General features: G+C 42.4%; 1 protein-coding gene across 3 annotated transcripts in view; it reads right to left on the bottom strand.

The window, feature by feature from the left end:
- The window catches only part of SORT1 (sortilin 1), an 88237-nt gene extending 70684 nt beyond the window's left edge, over positions 1 to 17553 (bottom strand). Inside the window, exon 1 of one of the 3 annotated variants that reach the window (XM_055114907.2) lies at positions 17176 to 17553. In XM_055114907.2, the coding sequence (XP_054970882.1) occupies positions 17176 to 17481 (306 nt within the window). In that variant the 5' untranslated portion in view covers positions 17482 to 17553. Of the gene's footprint in view, positions 1 to 12624; positions 12699 to 17175 lie in introns of those variants that run through there. The other 2 variants (XM_034932867.3, XM_055114918.2) reach the window with 2 other exon arrangements.
- Between the last annotated feature and the right edge of the window lie 985 nt (positions 17554 to 18538).

Raw genomic sequence — 18538 nt, 5'->3', positions numbered from 1 at the left:
ATGTAAAAAGTTTAAATTGCAAAACACCAAAGAGAAAGCTGAAAAAAACTGGAAAAAATTATTTGTAACATGACAAAGTATTAATATAGAAAGGGTTTCAATTAATATAAAATTATTTGTAACATGACAAAATATTAATATAGAAAGGGTTTTCAAATCAGTAGGAAACAGGCCAAAACCTCAAACAGGTTTTTGGAAAATAGGGAAAGAACATGAGCACCCAATTCATAGAAGGACAAAGAAATGGCCAATAAACATTTGAAAAGCTATTTAATCTCTAAAACAAAAAAAACAGGCCGGTGTAGTGGCTCACACCTGTAATCCCAGGCTTTGGGAGGCCAAGGCGGGAGGATCACTTGAGCCCGGGAGTTTGAGACCAGCCTGGGCAACATGGCAAAACCCTGTCTCCACAAAAAAAAAAAAAAAAAAAAATTAGCCGGGTATGGTGGTGTGCACCTGTAGTCCCAGCTACTCAGGAGGCTGAGATGGGAGGGTGGTTTGAGCCCAGGAGGTAGAGGTTGTAGTGAGCCAAGAAAGAAAAAGAAAAATATGACATTTTTGCCTTTCAGACTTGGCAAAGATTAAAAGACTTGACAAAATGTATCCAGTGAGGGCATAGGGACCAGAGCACCTTCTTCTACGGTGGTGGGTGGGAGTACATAAATTGCTGCAACTTTTCTGGAGAGCTATTTGGTGATGCAAATAAAAACTGAGAACGTCCGTATCATGTGCCTGAGCAAATCCTATTCTTAGGAATTTGTCATAAGGGGATAATCACACACCTTTATAAAAGATGTCATATGTTGGGGTGATTACTGCAGCTAACAACTATTGAACATTCCCCACATGTCATCTTCTGTGTTAGGTATCTTACACACATTATTATTTAATCCACATAACCTCATGAGATATTACTATACCTGTATATTATAAATGAAGAACTGGAGATTTGTTAAGTAAATTATGTTATGCCATACAACAATATATCAGGTGCTATTAAAAATGTTTCAAGAACAAGGAAAAAAAGAAGAAACATTTAAAAAAATTTAAAAAACCCAAAACAAAAATGTTTCAGGTATTTACTGACATTGAAAGATACTCAGAGCATATTAGTAAAAAGCAGGCTACAAAACAGCATGTGACATCATATGTGCATATTTATGGTTACAATGTTATCAGGGGCCGGGCACAGTGGCTCACACCTATAATCCTAGTACTTTGGGAGGATGAGGCAGAACAATTGCTTAAGCTCAGGAGTTTGAGACCAGCCTGGGAAACATAGTGAGACTTTGCCTCCACAAAACCAACAATAACAACAACAATAAAAACTAGCCAGGCATGGTAGCAAGCACCTGTCGTCCCAGATACATTGTTTGAGCCCAGGAGGTCAAGGCTACAGTCAGCCATGATTGTGCCACTGCACTCTAGTCTGGATGACAGAGCAAGATTGTCCCTTAAAAAATAAAAAAAAAAAAAGGTATCTGGAAGGATACCCTTTAAAATATCAATAGCAACTGTCTTTAAGTGGTATTATAGAATTGATAGGGGTGCACTCTTCTTTATAGTTTTTCTAGAGTCCATAAATTACTCTCATCCCACCTCCAATTGGCAGAAATCATTTTAAAAATAAAACTATATAAGTAAGCTATTTTTACTTAAAAAAAAGAAAGGAAAGAAAAAGTATAAAGGAAAGGGTGATATAAAAAGTACACATAGACCATATCAGTTTATCTATTTATTTTTTTTTTGGGACAAAGTCTCACTCTGTTGCCCAGGCTGGAGTGCAATGGCATGATCTCAGCTCACTGCAACCTCCACCTTCTGGGTTCAAGCAAGTCTCCTGCCTCAGCCTTCCCAGTAGCTAAGATTACAGGTGCATGCCACCATGCCTGGCTCATTTTTGTATTTTTAGTAGAGACGGGGTTTTACCATGCTGGCCAGGATGGTTTCGAACTCCTGACCTCAAGTGATCTGCCTGCCTCAGCCTCCCAAAGTGCTGGGATTACAGGTGTGAACCACCACGCCTGGACGCATGTTAGTTTATTCTTATTTATATTACACTAGTTAACAGATATACCAGAAGGTTACAGGATAGGTCAAAGAGCCCCTGCTACACTGAGGCACAGGAACATAGGTGGTCTTGATGTAAGGTAGCCCTCCTAATATCATTAATGACTGATAACACTAAACTTCCTTTTCAGAGTCACATTCAGAGCCTTTTGTCCATTACCTATTGAACAGTGATTTCTGGTGTCCCAGATGGTACCAACAGCCATCTACTGCCCTCGGTAGAGGAGCTCTGGGAAGCAGAAGTAACTGGCTGGCATTTATAGTTGCCATCTGACTGTCAAATAGGTTTTCAGGAATTCATTATGTTAGAAAGCAGGGGACAGCCTGTACTACCTTCTCTAAAATGCATCCACCTTGAAAGCGGATGATATAAGACTCATCCAAGCATTTATTGCCTACCATCTTAAAGCAGGGGGCCCCCACACTTTAGAGTTCATGAATTAGCACAATGTTCATTTCTACGATCGTCTGAATACCCCCTAGGTTCTGTTCACAAGATTCTTCATGGAAACAACCATCTTCCCATCTAATTAAACTAGAAACCAAATTAAATTACTGTTACTATAAGCTTGGAAAATTTAAAGTTGGTCCCAAGAGTCACTGTAGGTTGGAAAAAAATCCAGTCATGAGAAACTTATATCTTTAGTTACACACATGATCAAAAATAAAACACTGAAAAAACTAACACCTGCACTATTGCATGTGGGTCAGTTTTCCCAAGGCAAGGCCCAGCTTAAAAGCCACTTGCTGATGGCCTGACCCCATCAGGAGCAGCCTTTTTGACAAGCAAAGAAGGAAGTGAATTCAATGATGGCATTCTTCACATACCTGCCCTCTTTCAACAAATATGTCTGCATGCCTACCATGTGCTGTGATAATACATGCTCTGAGCTACTGAAGATGATAACCTATCAACAGGCATCTTATGTACAGAAATCTAAAAATAAAGGCTAAACATACTAGACTTTTAATCTACAGAAGTCAGCCTGTCACAATGAAAATAAAACTACAAAAGAACGTTAAGCCTAGCTCAGTAACTAACTGGTTGGGAAGGTAAGCACAAATCATCTTATCTGTTGGGAATCCATTTCCTCAGGGGTAAAACTGAGAATTACAAAGGCAAGGCATCGGTGATCCCATACAGACTGCCGATCTAGGATTAGGCTTCCAAACCCCAGTGAGGCCTAGAACACAACCTGAGTGATGCTTTTGCAGGCAGGAAGAAAATCCTAACAGAATATAGTTCTGTTAAATTAGGCACTGCTAGAATCATAAAACATGAGCCAGAAATAAGATCACAAATGTCCCAGTTCTCATGAAGTCTATTCTTGGAAATGAAAAAATTAACTACAAAATAATGTACAAGTTTCCAAATCTATTTAATTATTCAGAGTTTTCTGAGGGAGCATGATACAGAGGAGAGTACCAGGCTAATAATCAGTCAACCCAAATTTTATTTCCCGCTCTACAAAACGCTGCGTGAAATTGGGCAGCACAACCTGACATCATTACCGAAGTGCGGGGGCTAGAATGACAATCTTTCCAGTCTCTCTAAGCTTTAAAATTCTATGACTCATCAATAATTTAGCCACTCAGTTTGCTTTTCAACTGCTATGTATCTGGGTTTTTGTTGTTTTCGAGATCAGCTCCCTGCTCCACAATAAGCCAGTGTTCAAAGGAGAGGGGCAACAGCAACCTCCATGATTCAGATGCCTCAGCAACCCGGATACTCACCGAAAAGAAGCAAGGAGACCTCTGATGTCACTATCATGCATTAAAAATCTGTGCATTTGACTTCTAAGAGAAATTTGCAGACCATCACTCTAATTCAATTTATTAAACTGGTTAGAATTGTCTAATATTAGAAATCTGCTTTCTCAGCATAGAGAGGAAGCAAATCAAATTTGAGGGTGATATATGTAGAGACAGACAGGGACAACAGCAAGAGGAAGAGGATATTACAAGAGGAATTACAAAGGGAATATCATTTCTGCAGCAAAAAAGCAAACAGGCAGACAATGGCATTAAGTTTATAATCCAGGACATCTGAAATGGGAGAAGATAGCCCCACATATCTCAACAGCTCCTGTGGGTATTAAATGTCATACCACATTAAAATACTGTGAGTCATTGTCTTAGTCCATTTTCAGTTGCTATAAGAGAATATCCAAGATAGGGCAATTTATAAAGAAAAGACGTTTATGTAGCTCACAGTTCTGGAGGCTGTGAAGTCCAAGAGTATGGCATAGGCATCTGCAGAGGATCATCCCATGGCAGAAAGTGGAAGCAAGCACAGGAGACACAGAAAAAAAATAGGACCAGGCCAGGCATGGTAGCTCACGCCTGTAATTGCAGCACTTTGGGAGGCCAAGGCAGGTGGATCACTTGAGGTCAGGAGTTTGAAACCAGCCTGGGCAACATGGTGAAACCCCATTTCTACTAAAAATACAAAAATTAGCCAGGTGTGGTGGCGTACCCCTGTAATCCCAGCTACTTGGGAGGCAGAGGCACGAGAATCCCTTGAACCTGGGAGGCGGAGGTTGCAGTGAGCTGAGATCACAACACTGCACTCCAGCCTGGACAATAGAGTGAGACTCTGTCTCAACAACAACAACAACAACAACAACAACAACAACAACAAGAAAAGAAATAGGACCAAACTCTCTCCCTATTATAATTAACCCACTCCTGGGATAAAGGCCTTAATCCATTCATGAGTTGGTGCCCTCATGATATAATACCTCTTAAAGACCCACCACTTAATACTGTTACATTGACGATTAAGTTCCTAAAACATGAATTTGGGGAGGCACATTCAAACCACAGCAGTCCTGGTATAGCATAATTTATTCTCTTCTTAGTGACCTAGGCTCATACTGTTGACCAAGGAGGCAGAGAAGTATATTAGAAAGATTTCCATTAAAAAAGCAAGCAAACAAAAAACCTTTGGCACTTATAAAAGGGTAGGCTTAGTTTTTGAAAGTCACTTCCATGAAACAATTCATTTCTCAATAAATAGCTACATTTCATAATTTTTGCATTTAATTGTTATATCTTAGTTCATTTTAAAGAAAAGAAAGTGACAAAGAGATATGCTCCAGTTGCCAGCTGACTGAGCCGAGAGAACCATAAAGGCTTGCCGCTTATCCCTTGGGTGTGGGCGCTAACCCCTTCCCCCATTCCCTCTGCTACAACCACACTGGCCTTCTTCCAGATCCTGGAGTATGCCAAGCTCTTTCTAGACCCAGGCCTTATGAACATGTTGTTCTCTCTGCCTGAGATACTCTTCCTGGCAAAATTCTATTCAAGTATCAGTTTAAATAATTTCTCAGTGAATCTTTCCTAATGCCCCAGACTAAAAAAGACCTGTCAATTATTCCAGTCGTTACTATTTTTCTTCTTGGTAATTACTACATTTATAATTATATATCATTTAGTGCCATTTTCTCTATTGGTCCATAAAGTTCCATCAAGGCAGAGGTCTGGTGTTCTACACCAGTTCCCAGGACCTGATAAGTGCCTCATGTGTATAGGTGCTTGACAAACAACTGCTGAATTAAAGAAAAACAATAATATTTAACCTTTACTAAGCACTTATTATATTAGTATTATATATTAAGGTACTCACTGTTAATTTATAAAGAAAGCAGCAGGCTCAGAGGCGTTAAGTAATTTGCTCAAAGTCAAAAAGTTGGTAAGTGGCAGAGCAAGGTTTCAATCTCATGTCTGTCTGACTCCAGACTACACATTTCATGACTACTCTTTCTTCAGCATTGTGGGAGGCAAAAGTGATGAAGGACTCATAGTACAAGCTGGGCCCTACCTTTAAGGAGTTTATCATTTAGGGAATAAAACTTCTATAAATGAAACTGAACACAAGACAGAAGTGTTGTATTACATGGCACAGTCCAAAATTATAGAAGAGAACAGGAAAAACTAACAAGGGCTAGAAGGGCATTCAGACAGGAAGAAACCCATGAAAACAAAGATGGAGAAGCAACAGACCATATGGGGAGCTGAAGGGACTGGTTAGAAGGTCACTTTAACTGGAACAGAGGGTTAATATAGGCCAGGAAGTGGTGAAATAGTAGGTTAAATAAATATGCACATAGGCCAGGTGTGATGGCTCACACCTATACTCCTAGCACTTTGGGAGGCCCAGGCAGAAGGATCACTTGAGCCCGGGAATCCCAGACCAGCCTAGGCAGCATAGTAAGACCTCATCTCTATTTTTAAATAATTGTTAAAAGTTTAAAAAAGCAATATGCACATAATAAAAAATAATTCCATCAACATTCTGGTCCGCTATTCTTTCAAGCAAAGTTCCTAAGAAGTACCTACCACATTTCACTAATATTTCTTGAAACTTCACAGAGATCAGTAGAGTGCAAAGCTAACAGCAGCTGCTCAGTTAAAGAAAGGGGTGAAATATGCAAGGTGCTATTTCAGAGCTATCAACTTAAACCAGAGTCATTAACTCTTAACAAATTAAAGCTTAATGAAGGGGAAGAAAAATTGTTATTAAATTATAGTCTTTAAAAAATAATTTGGTCAGGTGCAGTGGCTCATGCCTGTAATCCCAGCACTTTGGGAGGCTGAGGCAGGCAGATCACCTGAGGTCAGGAGTTCAAGACCAGCCTGGCCAACATGGTGAAACCCCATCTCTACTAAAAATACAAAAATTAGCCAGGTGTGGTGGTGCACATCTGCAGTCCCAGCTACTTTGGAGGCTGAGGCAGGAGGATCACTTGAACCCAGGAGGCAGAGGTTGCAGTGAGCTGAAATCATGCCACTGTACTCCATCCAGCCAGGACAACAGTGAGACTCAGTCTCAAAAAATAAATAAATAAAAATAAATAACTTTAAGTTATTTCAATCTATTTACTAGCCAGGCACAGGGATACGTGCCTGTAGTCCTAGCTACTGCAGAGGCTGAGGCAGGAGGATCACTCGAGCCCAGGAATTCAAGGTTACAACAAACCATGATTACACTCCTGCACTCCACTCTGGGTGACACAGTAAAGACCATGTCTCTTAAATTTTTAAATTTTGTTTAAAATTTAAAATTTTGTTTTAAAACAAAACAAAAACTATTTAACCATATATGCTTGAAGCTATTATAACCAGATGACCAGGTATCTGATTATTGTTTTCTGATTATTAATCTGATTATTTTCTTCTCTATCTCCCATAGCTTCAAGAAAGGCATTTTGGGCTGGGCGCGGTGGCTCACGCCTGCAATCCCAACACTTTGGGGCCGAGGTGGGTGGATCACGAGGTCAGGAGTTTAAGACCAGCCTGGCCAAGATGGTGAAACTCCATCTCTACTAAAAATACAAAAATTAGCTGGGTGTGGTGGCGGGCACCTGTAATCCCAGCTACTTGGGGGGCTGAGGCAGAGAACTGCTTGAGCCCCAGAGGCGGAGGTTGCAGTGAGCCGAGATAGTGCCACTGCACTCCAGCCTGGGCAACAGAGCGAGACCCTGTCTCAAAAAAAAAAGAAAAAGAAAGAAAGGCATTTTGAATAGATGATCTCTGCCTAAACCTATCTCCCACCCTCCTCTTTTTTCATCCTGAGTCCAGTGATACAAGTAGTACATTTTTTTTTCCTTTTAGATATGGGACCTCACTATGTTGCCCAGGCTGGCGTACAGTGGTTATTCACAGATGCAATCATAGTGTCCTATAGCTTTGAACTCCTGGGCTCAAGCTATCCTCCTGCCTCAGCCTTCCAAATAGCTGGAACTCTAGATGTGCACCACTACCTACCCCTAATAAATTTTTTTGTATTTTTGGAAGACAGTGTCTCGCTCTGTTGCCCAGGCTGGAATGCAGTGGCGCAATCATAGCTCACGACAGCCTCAAAACTCCTGGGCTCAAGTGATCCCCTCACCTCAGACTCTTGTGTGGCTAGGGCTACCAGCATATGCTACCATACCAGGCTAATTAAAAAAATTTTTTTATACAGATGGGGTCTCACTATGTTGCCCAGGCTGGTTTCAAACTCATGGGCTCAAGTGATTCTCTTGCCTCAGACTCCAAAAATCTTGGGATTATAGGTGTGAGTCACCCTGCTTAGCCAGGGCTAATATGTCTTAATCCAGATGCAGTTCTTGTGAGTACCTATAATAATTCTCTAGAAATATTAGAGATATGAAAAAAATTAAGCACATGTACAAATATTTAAGCATCTAACTGGTAATGTGTCAGAAGCTTTGTAGTGAAAATCATTACAAGAAATCCTCAACAAAAGAATATACACTAAATCCTGTACTATCTTCACAATGACCCTAAGAGGTAGTATTAGTACTCCCATTTCATAGATGAAAAATCTAAGGTTCAGAGAGGTTAATTTGTCCATGGTCACCACTGAAGTTTGAATCCAGATCTAATACCTGAGATCCTGTTCCCCCAAACTACTGCCTCAAACCATCATCAATTATATTAACAAAAGTTTGACATAATCACAAAGGCTTAAAAAAAGAAGAAAACCACTACATACACGTCTTACATTTCTGCCAATCTTGACTCACTTTAATTCTTGCCACCCCCACCCAAGCCTGTCATCCAACTCTGCCAAGTGATAAACCAAACGCATTTATGCCTCATCCGTCTGCTTTAATACACATGCTCCTCAGGGTTTGGCTCAAGGGCTGTATCTATCAGGATCACCTGGCTGACAAGCAGGCCCTGTGGGGGCTGTGACACATCAGCAGGTTTATTAAGGAATTATACAAATCATACTCATACGGTACTTCAAGGTTTCAAAATATTTTCCCATATATCTTCCCTTCAAAACTTCATGATAATCCTCCATTTTATGTGACGGGAAACTGAGGCCTAGAAAGGCTAGTTGAGCTCTGTTGAGGGTACTATGACCTTGAGAAAAAGAGTAGAATTCACAACTATATTACTTATAACTGGGATCTCATAACTTTGCCTTATCCCTAAAGCAAATGCATTGATTTCAACACTCCTATGAAACACTTCCAAATGCAGCACCATGTTGGGACATCTGTGTTCTACTCCCAGCTCTTGGCCAGTAAGCAAGTCAGCCAGCCGCATCAGCAAAAGGGCTCTGACCAGCTAATCGGCCCAATAATCCATGATTCAAACCATTAAGCACATTATCAGCAAGAGTTCAACCTTATCCTTGTTCACAAATGTTCAGAAAAATCTGTTCATAGGCATCACTGTCTTACAGCTCCTGGCTTCCTCATGCCTTGGCTCACATTCTTCTTCAACCAGGTCCAGAAGTTTAGGAGTGCTTTTTGGAAACGTTAGCACTTCAAGTATAAAGGATGGTCTGCCTCACCTTCTGTTCTGCTTTCCTCTGGAACCTTCACATCCAAGACCAAAGCAATGGCCGGCCTCTGAAAGGGGAACTCTTCTTGGCTCCCCATTTCTACCTCTGGTTCCTCCAGCTCTAGCCTCATGTCTAGCACTATCTGTTAAAACTCTTTCACAAGTAAGTCCTTTTGCCAAACTCACTACCCATGCCCCTCCTCTCTTTCCATCCCCCACAAAAGAGCTATTTTTTTTTTAACTTCCCTATATGTTTTCCTGGAAACCTTAGTCATACTCCCCATCAACTACCTCACCCTAAAATAAAGTTTCTGTTGACCATCCCTTGAACATATCTTGGATTTTCCTACTTCCTTCGTGCCGTTACAGATCTCCCTAAAAATCACCTCCACTTTGATTCTCTCTTCAGCCAGAGGGCTTTCCCAGAACACTGCACTGCAGTGGTCAAGCCTTCTTCCAAACTCCCAGTGAAACATCTCTGAACACCTAAATCCTTAAGATAGCCCCAGTGCTTTGCTTTGTTTATGCACAGGTCTGGACTCCACTCAGTACATGGCAGGCAGCTCAGTAAGTGTCTAAATGAATGGCATCTATATAGTACTTTACCTCTAACAAAACACGTTGATAAAACTTCTCATTTGACCCTCCAAACAATCCTAAGAGCTGCTGCTCTAGTTTAAAAAACAACTGTAAAGACCACTGAAGTTAAGTGATTTTCCATAATCACACAGCTATGAAGCAGCAGAGCCAGGACCGAAATCTGGGTATTGAGACATCTCTTTGAGATTTTGTATACAACATATTTATGTTTTGAATCCTTTGTGACAAATAGCAAATACTAGATAAAAATGATTTGAACTAACTTGTCTGGGAATTATTGAAGTTAATACAAATTTTCCTTCCCAGTTCAATTTCTCCTGGTCCTTCAGAGCAATTGTACTGTGGAACCAGACTTGCAAACTGGCTTCAGTACAATATTAGAAAGTGTGTGTGTGTGTGTGTGTGTGTGTGTGTGTGTATGTGCACGCGCGTTTTAGGACATACAGGAAGACTAAAATGCTTATCCAAAGCAAACATAAGACGGATAGTATTCATAAGCCAGAGAAGGAGCATACATAACGTTTTCTTCTGATAAAAATAAATCAAGCCAATTAATCACATATAAGTTTCTACATGTGAATATATTTATGGTAAGCTGACCATCTATTTTCAAACACACAGGCAGCCAGGATGAAGAAAAAAAGCCCCAGTTTTGGCAGAGTACTATAGGAAAGGGAAAAAGAAAAATGAATTTACTGCTATCTGTTGGGTTTGCTTTTGGACTATTCAAGCTAGTAGCTTTTATTAGCATTAGATTTTTCAGCCAACAAGGAACAAACGGTAAAATATTACCCCCAAAATAAAAGAGAAAAATGTCTTTCATAACTACATGAAAAAAAGTACTCCTGCTATCTTTAAGAACACGCATATTTCACTGAAGCAAGTTCTGGAGGTGGTAGTAAAACACCCCTAAATGTGAAATCCATGCTATGTTCAAGTTTGACTGGGAAGTCAAACAGCCACAGTTTGCTTCTAAATTTGGAATCAGCCAGGAAAACATTTGTGATCACAACCTCTGGCCTCTCCCATATGAATCATAGAATTTTTGAAAGAAATTTTAAAGCTAGTCCAAAACTTCTTGTGCTGTAGATGAGGAATCGAGGGCCAGAGACCAAAACACAAAACAGAAAATAAGTTACATTCACAGAAAACTTCCTCGGCAAAACACGACAGGTTCTGAGTGGAAGGATTTTGTTTTTACTGTGGTTTCCTGAGATTGAGATTGGGGATAGAGAAGGAAAAACAGCCTCCATCTTTCACCTAAAAATTTTCATAGGTATGAGGAATCTGTCATGAACATTCATTCAACCAAACTATCTCAAAGCAACATACTACTCACCCAACTTTGACTGCAGTCACCATTGAAACAAGAACAAAAAAGCTGCCTAGAACTGACTGAAATTGATCAGCTTGTTCTTCAAGCCCCATTAATCCTCAAATCCACCTGCATACAAATCACTGAGACCACACAGTGGGAAGAACAAGTTTTCACCAAGTTTTTAAAAATAGAAGTAAAAGATGCAATAAAAACACTGATGACAAAAGGAGAGAAAGGGAACTGAAACTTGTAGAAATCTACAAATGCAGTATCTAGTTCATAATATTGTCAGAGCCATTGCCACAGTTTTGTTGTTTCTAGAAAAGCTGTATTTTAAATTACATGTCAAATGTGATGGCTTTGTCTGCCTTAATATTAGCTCCTAATTATATAAAATATCTGAGCCTCATTTCTGCAGCCTCAAAACATAGTTCACTTTCTGTAAAAAAAATTGAGGGGTAGGATTAGGTAGGAAGGAGGGAGAAGAACAAACGTTACTCCCCCGTTCTGACCATTACAACTTGGTGCTAAGCACTGCCCAGCATGTGATGGTCACACAAGGGTAACAGACCAACTGGGACAAAGTTGGGGAACGCAGACTCTGCAGTCACCCACTGAGAACCCAATGCCTGTTGACAAGAGTTGACTGGAAACTGGCAGAGTGCAGAAGAAACTGCTAATAGTATCTGTGACCCTGACATGAAAGATCTGATCAAAACAGCAGGATAGAAAGCCTATTATTGTTGTTAATAATCACAAAAAGAAAATAGCCATTAGAAATTGAACAGAACATAAGCCTTCTTCCAATTATTTCCACAAGCAGACATGAGACTCAGATTTCTAATTAAAAATCACTGTGCACAGAGCCAAATATTTGAGTCAGCAGAGAACTTACCTAATTGTTAACACTGCATTCCCTTGGAGCCATCTGTCATACCTGGCTAGCTTTCTACTCTCATCCCAACCAAACTTCAGATGAAGACTAACCTTTCCCCAGATAAATTACACTTCATCAAATCTGCTGATACTTCTTACTGAAATATCCAATGCATAAGTCATTTTAACATCCCTCTAGGGGCTAAAGGTCTGACTATACATTGCATGAGAGAGGACTCTTCGTGAGGGTTTCGCTCACTCTGCTCAACCAGGACCAAGAAGGAGATCCTACAGAGTTCCTACTCCTTGATCCAAAGCTGAATGGAAGAAACAGAACTCAAGAGAATATTAAATAAGCTAGACGGCTGGGGGTGCTAGGGAAGGTAGGATGAAGAGAGGCCAAGTATTGGAAGAAATGAGGCAGTTAGGAAGTTCCGGGGCATTAAAGGACTGACCTTCAGACTTCCAGATGTTACAAAGGTCTGGCGATCCACAACAACAGGCCGAGGGCTTCAGCGGCAGCTCCCTGAAGCCTCTGACAGGCACACTCAGTCCTGTCAGCTTGGACTCAACCCTGCCAGCGCCAGCAAACAAACACACGCATTCTTCCCAGAGCTGACACCCCATACAACACGGCCTCTCTACAGGGCCTGTTTATTTAAGGAACCAGATGCTTTAAAGTTGGAGTAGAAGTTGGGAAGTTATGTTTAAAGAAGTAGTTAGTGACAGGAGCAGAGGGAGGACAGAAAATAAGCAACAGTTCCTGGCTTTATTCATCATAAGTTTAAAAAGTTTTAAGGAAATTGTCAAATGGTCTGTACACAGGAATGAGAAGTAAGGAAATTATGTCAGCCACCACCACAACTCTGGCCAAGGCATTTCATCTGTTCCTTTAAGACAGTTTCATGCCTACCCTCAAAGGGGTGCTTACAGCAGAAATGTTTTGAAGCAATCCAACTTAGCAACCAACAATAAAGTCTTCTAGGCCTGCTCAATTTCACGCATGTACAAAGGTTATACATGTCATGAATACTCCAAGCAGCTGAAGGAAAGAATCAGTTAAAAATGTGGCATGAAAACAGTTTTGAGTTCCAGGCAAAAGGAAGATTATTGAGTCTAGGAAGAGAGCATTTATAAATGACAGCTAATTGCTGAGTGCTAATTATGTGCCAGACATTCTTCTAATGAGTTATTACATATGTATAGATTATACAACACAATGTGATATGTTGTAATACATACTATAACTCATTACAAATACAATATTACATATGCATATATTAATATTATGTAATACAAATATATATTTATACAATAATATACATATACGTATATATTATGTATATATAATTTAACACACACTCATTTAATTCTCACAACCACCCTACAAATTAAGTGCTCTTATCTTCACTTTACAGATTAGGAACTGAGACACAGAAAACTTAAGTAACTCACCCAGGATCACACAGTGACATGGCCAGGGTTCAAATGCAGACAGTCCAGATAAGGCAGTGCTATACCACCTTACCATGGTAAGTCAAACCCTTAGAACAAAATTAGGGAGCCTAATTTTTGGAAAGTTATAACTATTTATCTTTCTCCTTCGTTTTCTTGTCATCCCTTTTGTTTGTTTTTTTAGTAATAGCCAGTATTTTTTATTTCCACTTTCCCATGAGTCTATTATAGCTAATTTGTAATACTGTAACTAGAAAGGAAAATGTTTTCCTCTCCTGCCTCAACTTCTAAAATAAAGCACTTAATCATTAGGACTTCTATGTGAAAAAATATATGCTGTGTGTAATAAACCCAATGCACTTTAAATATATTTTAAATTAATAGATTGAAAAGAAATGATATGAGAAAAAAAACCTTTGAGAGAAAAAGGGAGGCTTGGGCAAAGAGAAAAACCTGCTGGATTTCATGGACAGAGAAGCCTGAGTGGTCATCAGGACACCGGTCTCCTTAAACCATAATATAAACGCACTATCATGCTTTAGCTTTACCGTGCTTTCTTGAGAAGACAGGTTAAATGCTAATATATCCTCATAAGCCACAGACACAGGTCTAGTAGTTTGCTATAACCTTCTGAGGCTTTTCATTCTCCAGTCTGAATGATCTTTTCTTTGTATCTTGGCACCCCAGCATCTAGCACAGATCTAGGCATTTGGAGGGCATTCACATACATTGATGATGTGAATTAATGTGGCTTGAAATGAAACAGGACCAAGTTAAAAGAAATAAGAGAACCATGAACTTTTGCTTTTTCTTGGGACTCGAATCCTGTCATGTTATGTAGGAAAAATGATTCTACATGTACCTTCCTTCCCCAGTTGTACAAAGTACAATATCTCTGATAAAAAGTTGTTCTGTCATGCTGATGCTTTTATTTCACACAGTTTTATAAACGGTCCAAAAATACTAGATCTCTTCAATACAGTTCAGGATTTTTTATGACTTCTAAAACCAAATAAATAAACAGAAGAACAGGCTACTACATAACAATTCTTGGTTAAGAAGTACTACTTAACCATTTTTAAGGTAAAGGATATTAAACAAAGGCTCCACTTTTTTTTTTTTTTAACCAGATACAGAAAGGATGAGATCTCTGAAGAAGAGACCACGGATGACTAACAAACGCAAAAACTTTTTTTTTTTTTTTTTTTGAGATAGAGTCTCACTCTGTCACCCAGGCTGGAGTACAACGGTGCGATCTCGGCTCGCTGCAACCTCTGCCTCCTGGGTTCAAGTGATCGTCATGTCTCAGCCTCCAGAATAACTGGAATTACAGGCGCATGCCACCGCGTCTGGCTAACTTTTGTATTTTTAGTAGAGACAGGGTTTCACCATGTTGGCCAGGCTAGTCTCGAACTTCTGACCTCAAGTGATCCACCTGCCTTGGCCTCCCACATTGATAAGATTACAGGCGTGAGCCACCGTGCCCAGCCAAAATAGCTATTTTAAATAAGGTCACTGAAAAAAAGACTGGGAGAGAAAAACTAAAAAAAAATTATTGCAAACACCTAAATGAAAGAAATAGAAGAAAATTTCTTTACATGTGGACTTCAAAGAATGAGTGGTTTTAGGTCTACTCTTCCACAGATTTGGCCTTAGAACCCCTGAGCCAGTTTTTTCAACCTCTTTCTTTGGAATCAATGTATTACAAATGACACATCAATTCAAACTAACCAGGAAGACTCTGACTCAAGGAATAAATCCAGGCAGGGCATAGTGGCTCACGCCTCTAATCTCAGCACTGTGGCAGGCTAAGGTGGGCGGAGCACTTGAGCCCAGGAGTTCAAGACCAGCCTGGGGAACATGGCAAAACCCTGTTTCTTAAAAAAAGAAAGAAAGAAAGAAAAGAACAATTAGCTGGGTGCATGTACCAGTAGTCCCGGCTACTTGGGAGGCTGAGGTGAGAGGATCACTTGAGCCCAGGAGGTCAGGGCTGCAGTGAGCTGTGATCACACCACTGCATTCCAGCCTGGGCAACAGAGTGAGACCCTATGTCAAAAAAAAAATAGTAATTATACAAAAATTAGCTAGGCATAGTGGTGCACACCTGTAGTCCCAGCTACTCAGGAGGCTGAGGTAAGACTCTATCTCACAAAAAAAGAGAAAAAGAAAAACAGGAGTAAATCTAAATCCAGGAGTAGCAGCAGACCTAAAGTTAGGTCAACCAGCGAGAGAAGAATTTGAAATATGGAGTAAGAATGCTGTGTCCAGCTAGCTCAAGGAAGGAAGTGGTCCAGTATAAATTAAGCATTAGTGTTGTAAAGCCTTTCTCAATCCCCCACTGTGAGAAGGAAGTCTATTCGATTTTTTTTTCTCATCAAGTAGGAAGACTTCCCAGTACTCATTCTACCCAACCTGTCCCACCCTCCAGCACTAGCTTGGCTACCTTTACACAGCTGCTGCTCGGGATGCACTAAGCACAATTATTCCTGAATATTTGTGTCTTGTGTCCTCAGATCAGAGAATTCTATTACAGGTAACAAGTATGGTCCAGATAACCAGGCAGTCCAAAGGGAGACTGAGGCTTGGCTGACGCTGAAAAACGGTTACAGAAGGACAAGTGCTGGCACAGAGCCTTGGCCACCCATCTCTGCCCCCAAGTGCAATTCATTTTCTTTGAAAGAGGAAAACAGGCAAGGGAGAAAAGATATAGAATTGAAAATACATTATGCAAATATGGCTAGCAAGGATTAAATTGTTAATTTTAGAGAAATAGGAGAAAGATGCCCAAGTTGTGCTGAAGCAAGGAACCAGGACTTTCTTAATAATTAGTTTTGTCAGTCCAGTAGTGTGCAAAGGTTGAGCTGCTTGTCCCCAGGGACAGAAATCCCATAATTTTGAAAGTCTTTTGACCAAGAGCTGGCTCAAAGCAGAATATGTGCAATGCGTTTCTTAACTATTGAAAATCTTGTCACCACGGGATATAGACATGCTAGTCAGACTTCCGTACCATGACAGAAGGTCAAATCTGAAGCAGTAAAAGAGATCACATAAATATTGCCATCTCATTTCCAAGCTAGTCCCCTTAACTATTAAAACACGGTGACCAGATCGCTGCTTCGGGCCTCCTGAACTCCCGCCTCTCCCACCCGGAAAGTACTGACCCAGAGAGGACACACCTTTGCTTCTGCGCAGCCCAACTTCTGCAAGCGCTCAAGAGTTAATTACTCCTTCACCTTCCTGGGGCCTAACAGCGTTACTGGGTCCTGATTATTTATACAGACGAAAAACGATGTTCAAGAGATTTTGACAACTTAAAAAAAAAGACTGCGGTGGAACTCTAAGATTGCCTCCCCTGTGACAAAACACAGCCCCACCGGCCGCCCGGGCCCGACTCCGCCCGCCCGCCCGCCGCAGTTTCGGGGCTGCGGCCCGGGGGACGCGGGCGCGGCGGGGCTGGGGTCTCCTCCGGGAGTCGCGGGGCGCACGGGCCGGGAGGGGCACGCGGGCGGCACCTCGCACCCGAGCGGCTCCCGGGCCCGGCGCCCGCTCACCTGGTGCGTGTTGTTGGCCAGCTTGGCGACGAAGTCCCGGACCCGGCCGCACTCCTCGTCCTCGCCCGGCGCGCTGCGACGCCAACGGCCGCCGCGGGGAAACGCGCCCCCGGCTGCGGCCGCCCGCAGCCCCCAGCTCACCCCGATGGGGCCAGACCAGCGCGGCAGCGGCGCAGCGGGCGGCGGCGGCGCGTCCAGCCGGTCCTGGCTGAGGGTCGCCGGCGGCAGCAGCTGCAGGAGGAGGAGGAGGCCGAGGCCATGGGGCCAGCGCGAGAGGCCGTCCGCAGCTCCCCAGGGCCGCTCCATCGCCGCCGAATGCCGCCGACGCCGACACCTGCCGCCCGGCGCGCCCGCCCACCCCCGCCGGCGCGCGCCACACCCCCGAGCCGAGCGCGGCGCTCCTTGGATACGCGCAGCCGGGCCTCTCCGCCCCATAGGCTGGCCGCCTGTCCCTCTTCCCCGGCCCACTCCTCATTGGCTCGCGTCGCCTCCGGCTTCGGGGGTCCTGGATTCGGATGCTAAGATGCGGGACTGATTGGCTGGAACCGGGCAGAGACTGCTGAGGTCAACCCCGCCTCGCCCGGCGTCTCCCGGGCCCGGCTTGTGGAGTTCACGTAGGAGCTTCTCATACCTTCCCGCCGAGCCCGGGGCTCCTGGCGTAGCGACCCCTTGCCGCACCTCTAGCGCCGTCAAGTTGGGGCTGGGTTACGTCCCTCCTGTTCCCCAGAGACACTCCTAAAATTCCTTCGGTGAGGCAGAGCCTGGAAAACCTACCCAGGAAATCCCTGAGCTCGCTCAGCTGGAAAAGGGGGCTCCATCATGAACCGGGGCTTCGGGTTTTTATAAACCCCGCTCACTGGAGCGCCCATTGTCTGCTAAGCAGCTGCCTTGCTGCAAGAAGGTGAATGCGAACTGATGTGGGCCACATCCTACGGAGACAGACATCAGGACATCCGTGACTCCTGCAAGCCTGAAGAATAGTCTTTCCATACGTTTGGTCTCTCTCACCTTCCTCTTCTGAGGGGAGGTAGGCCAAAGGCGGAATTACTTACAGGTTTTCCAGGACTTCGAATGTAGCTTAGGCATTAGGGGCAGGTAAAAGGGGGGCAAGAGAATGATCCAATGCCTACTGTACACATGATCATTTCCTAGATGCACATTTATTTTACCAAAGTGCCTTAACTCTGCAGTGAGAGCTTCGGACAAGTTTGGTTCCAGTATGTGATGTCCTCTAAATTAGCACCCCGATCCACCTCTAATGAATAAAATAAAACCCCTACGCTGTTCCCTTTACCGCAGAAGCTGCACACACAACTTCTACAACACGTAGCACAGGTAAAACCAGTTCTGAATCCTTAAGCTT

This window comes from Pan paniscus, chromosome 1 (genome assembly GCF_029289425.2).
Source record: "Pan paniscus chromosome 1, NHGRI_mPanPan1-v2.0_pri, whole genome shotgun sequence".
Taxonomy (NCBI): Eukaryota; Metazoa; Chordata; class Mammalia; order Primates; family Hominidae; genus Pan; species Pan paniscus.
The sequence above is the reverse complement of the archived record's forward strand: the minus strand, read 5'-3'. Positions and strand labels throughout refer to the sequence as shown.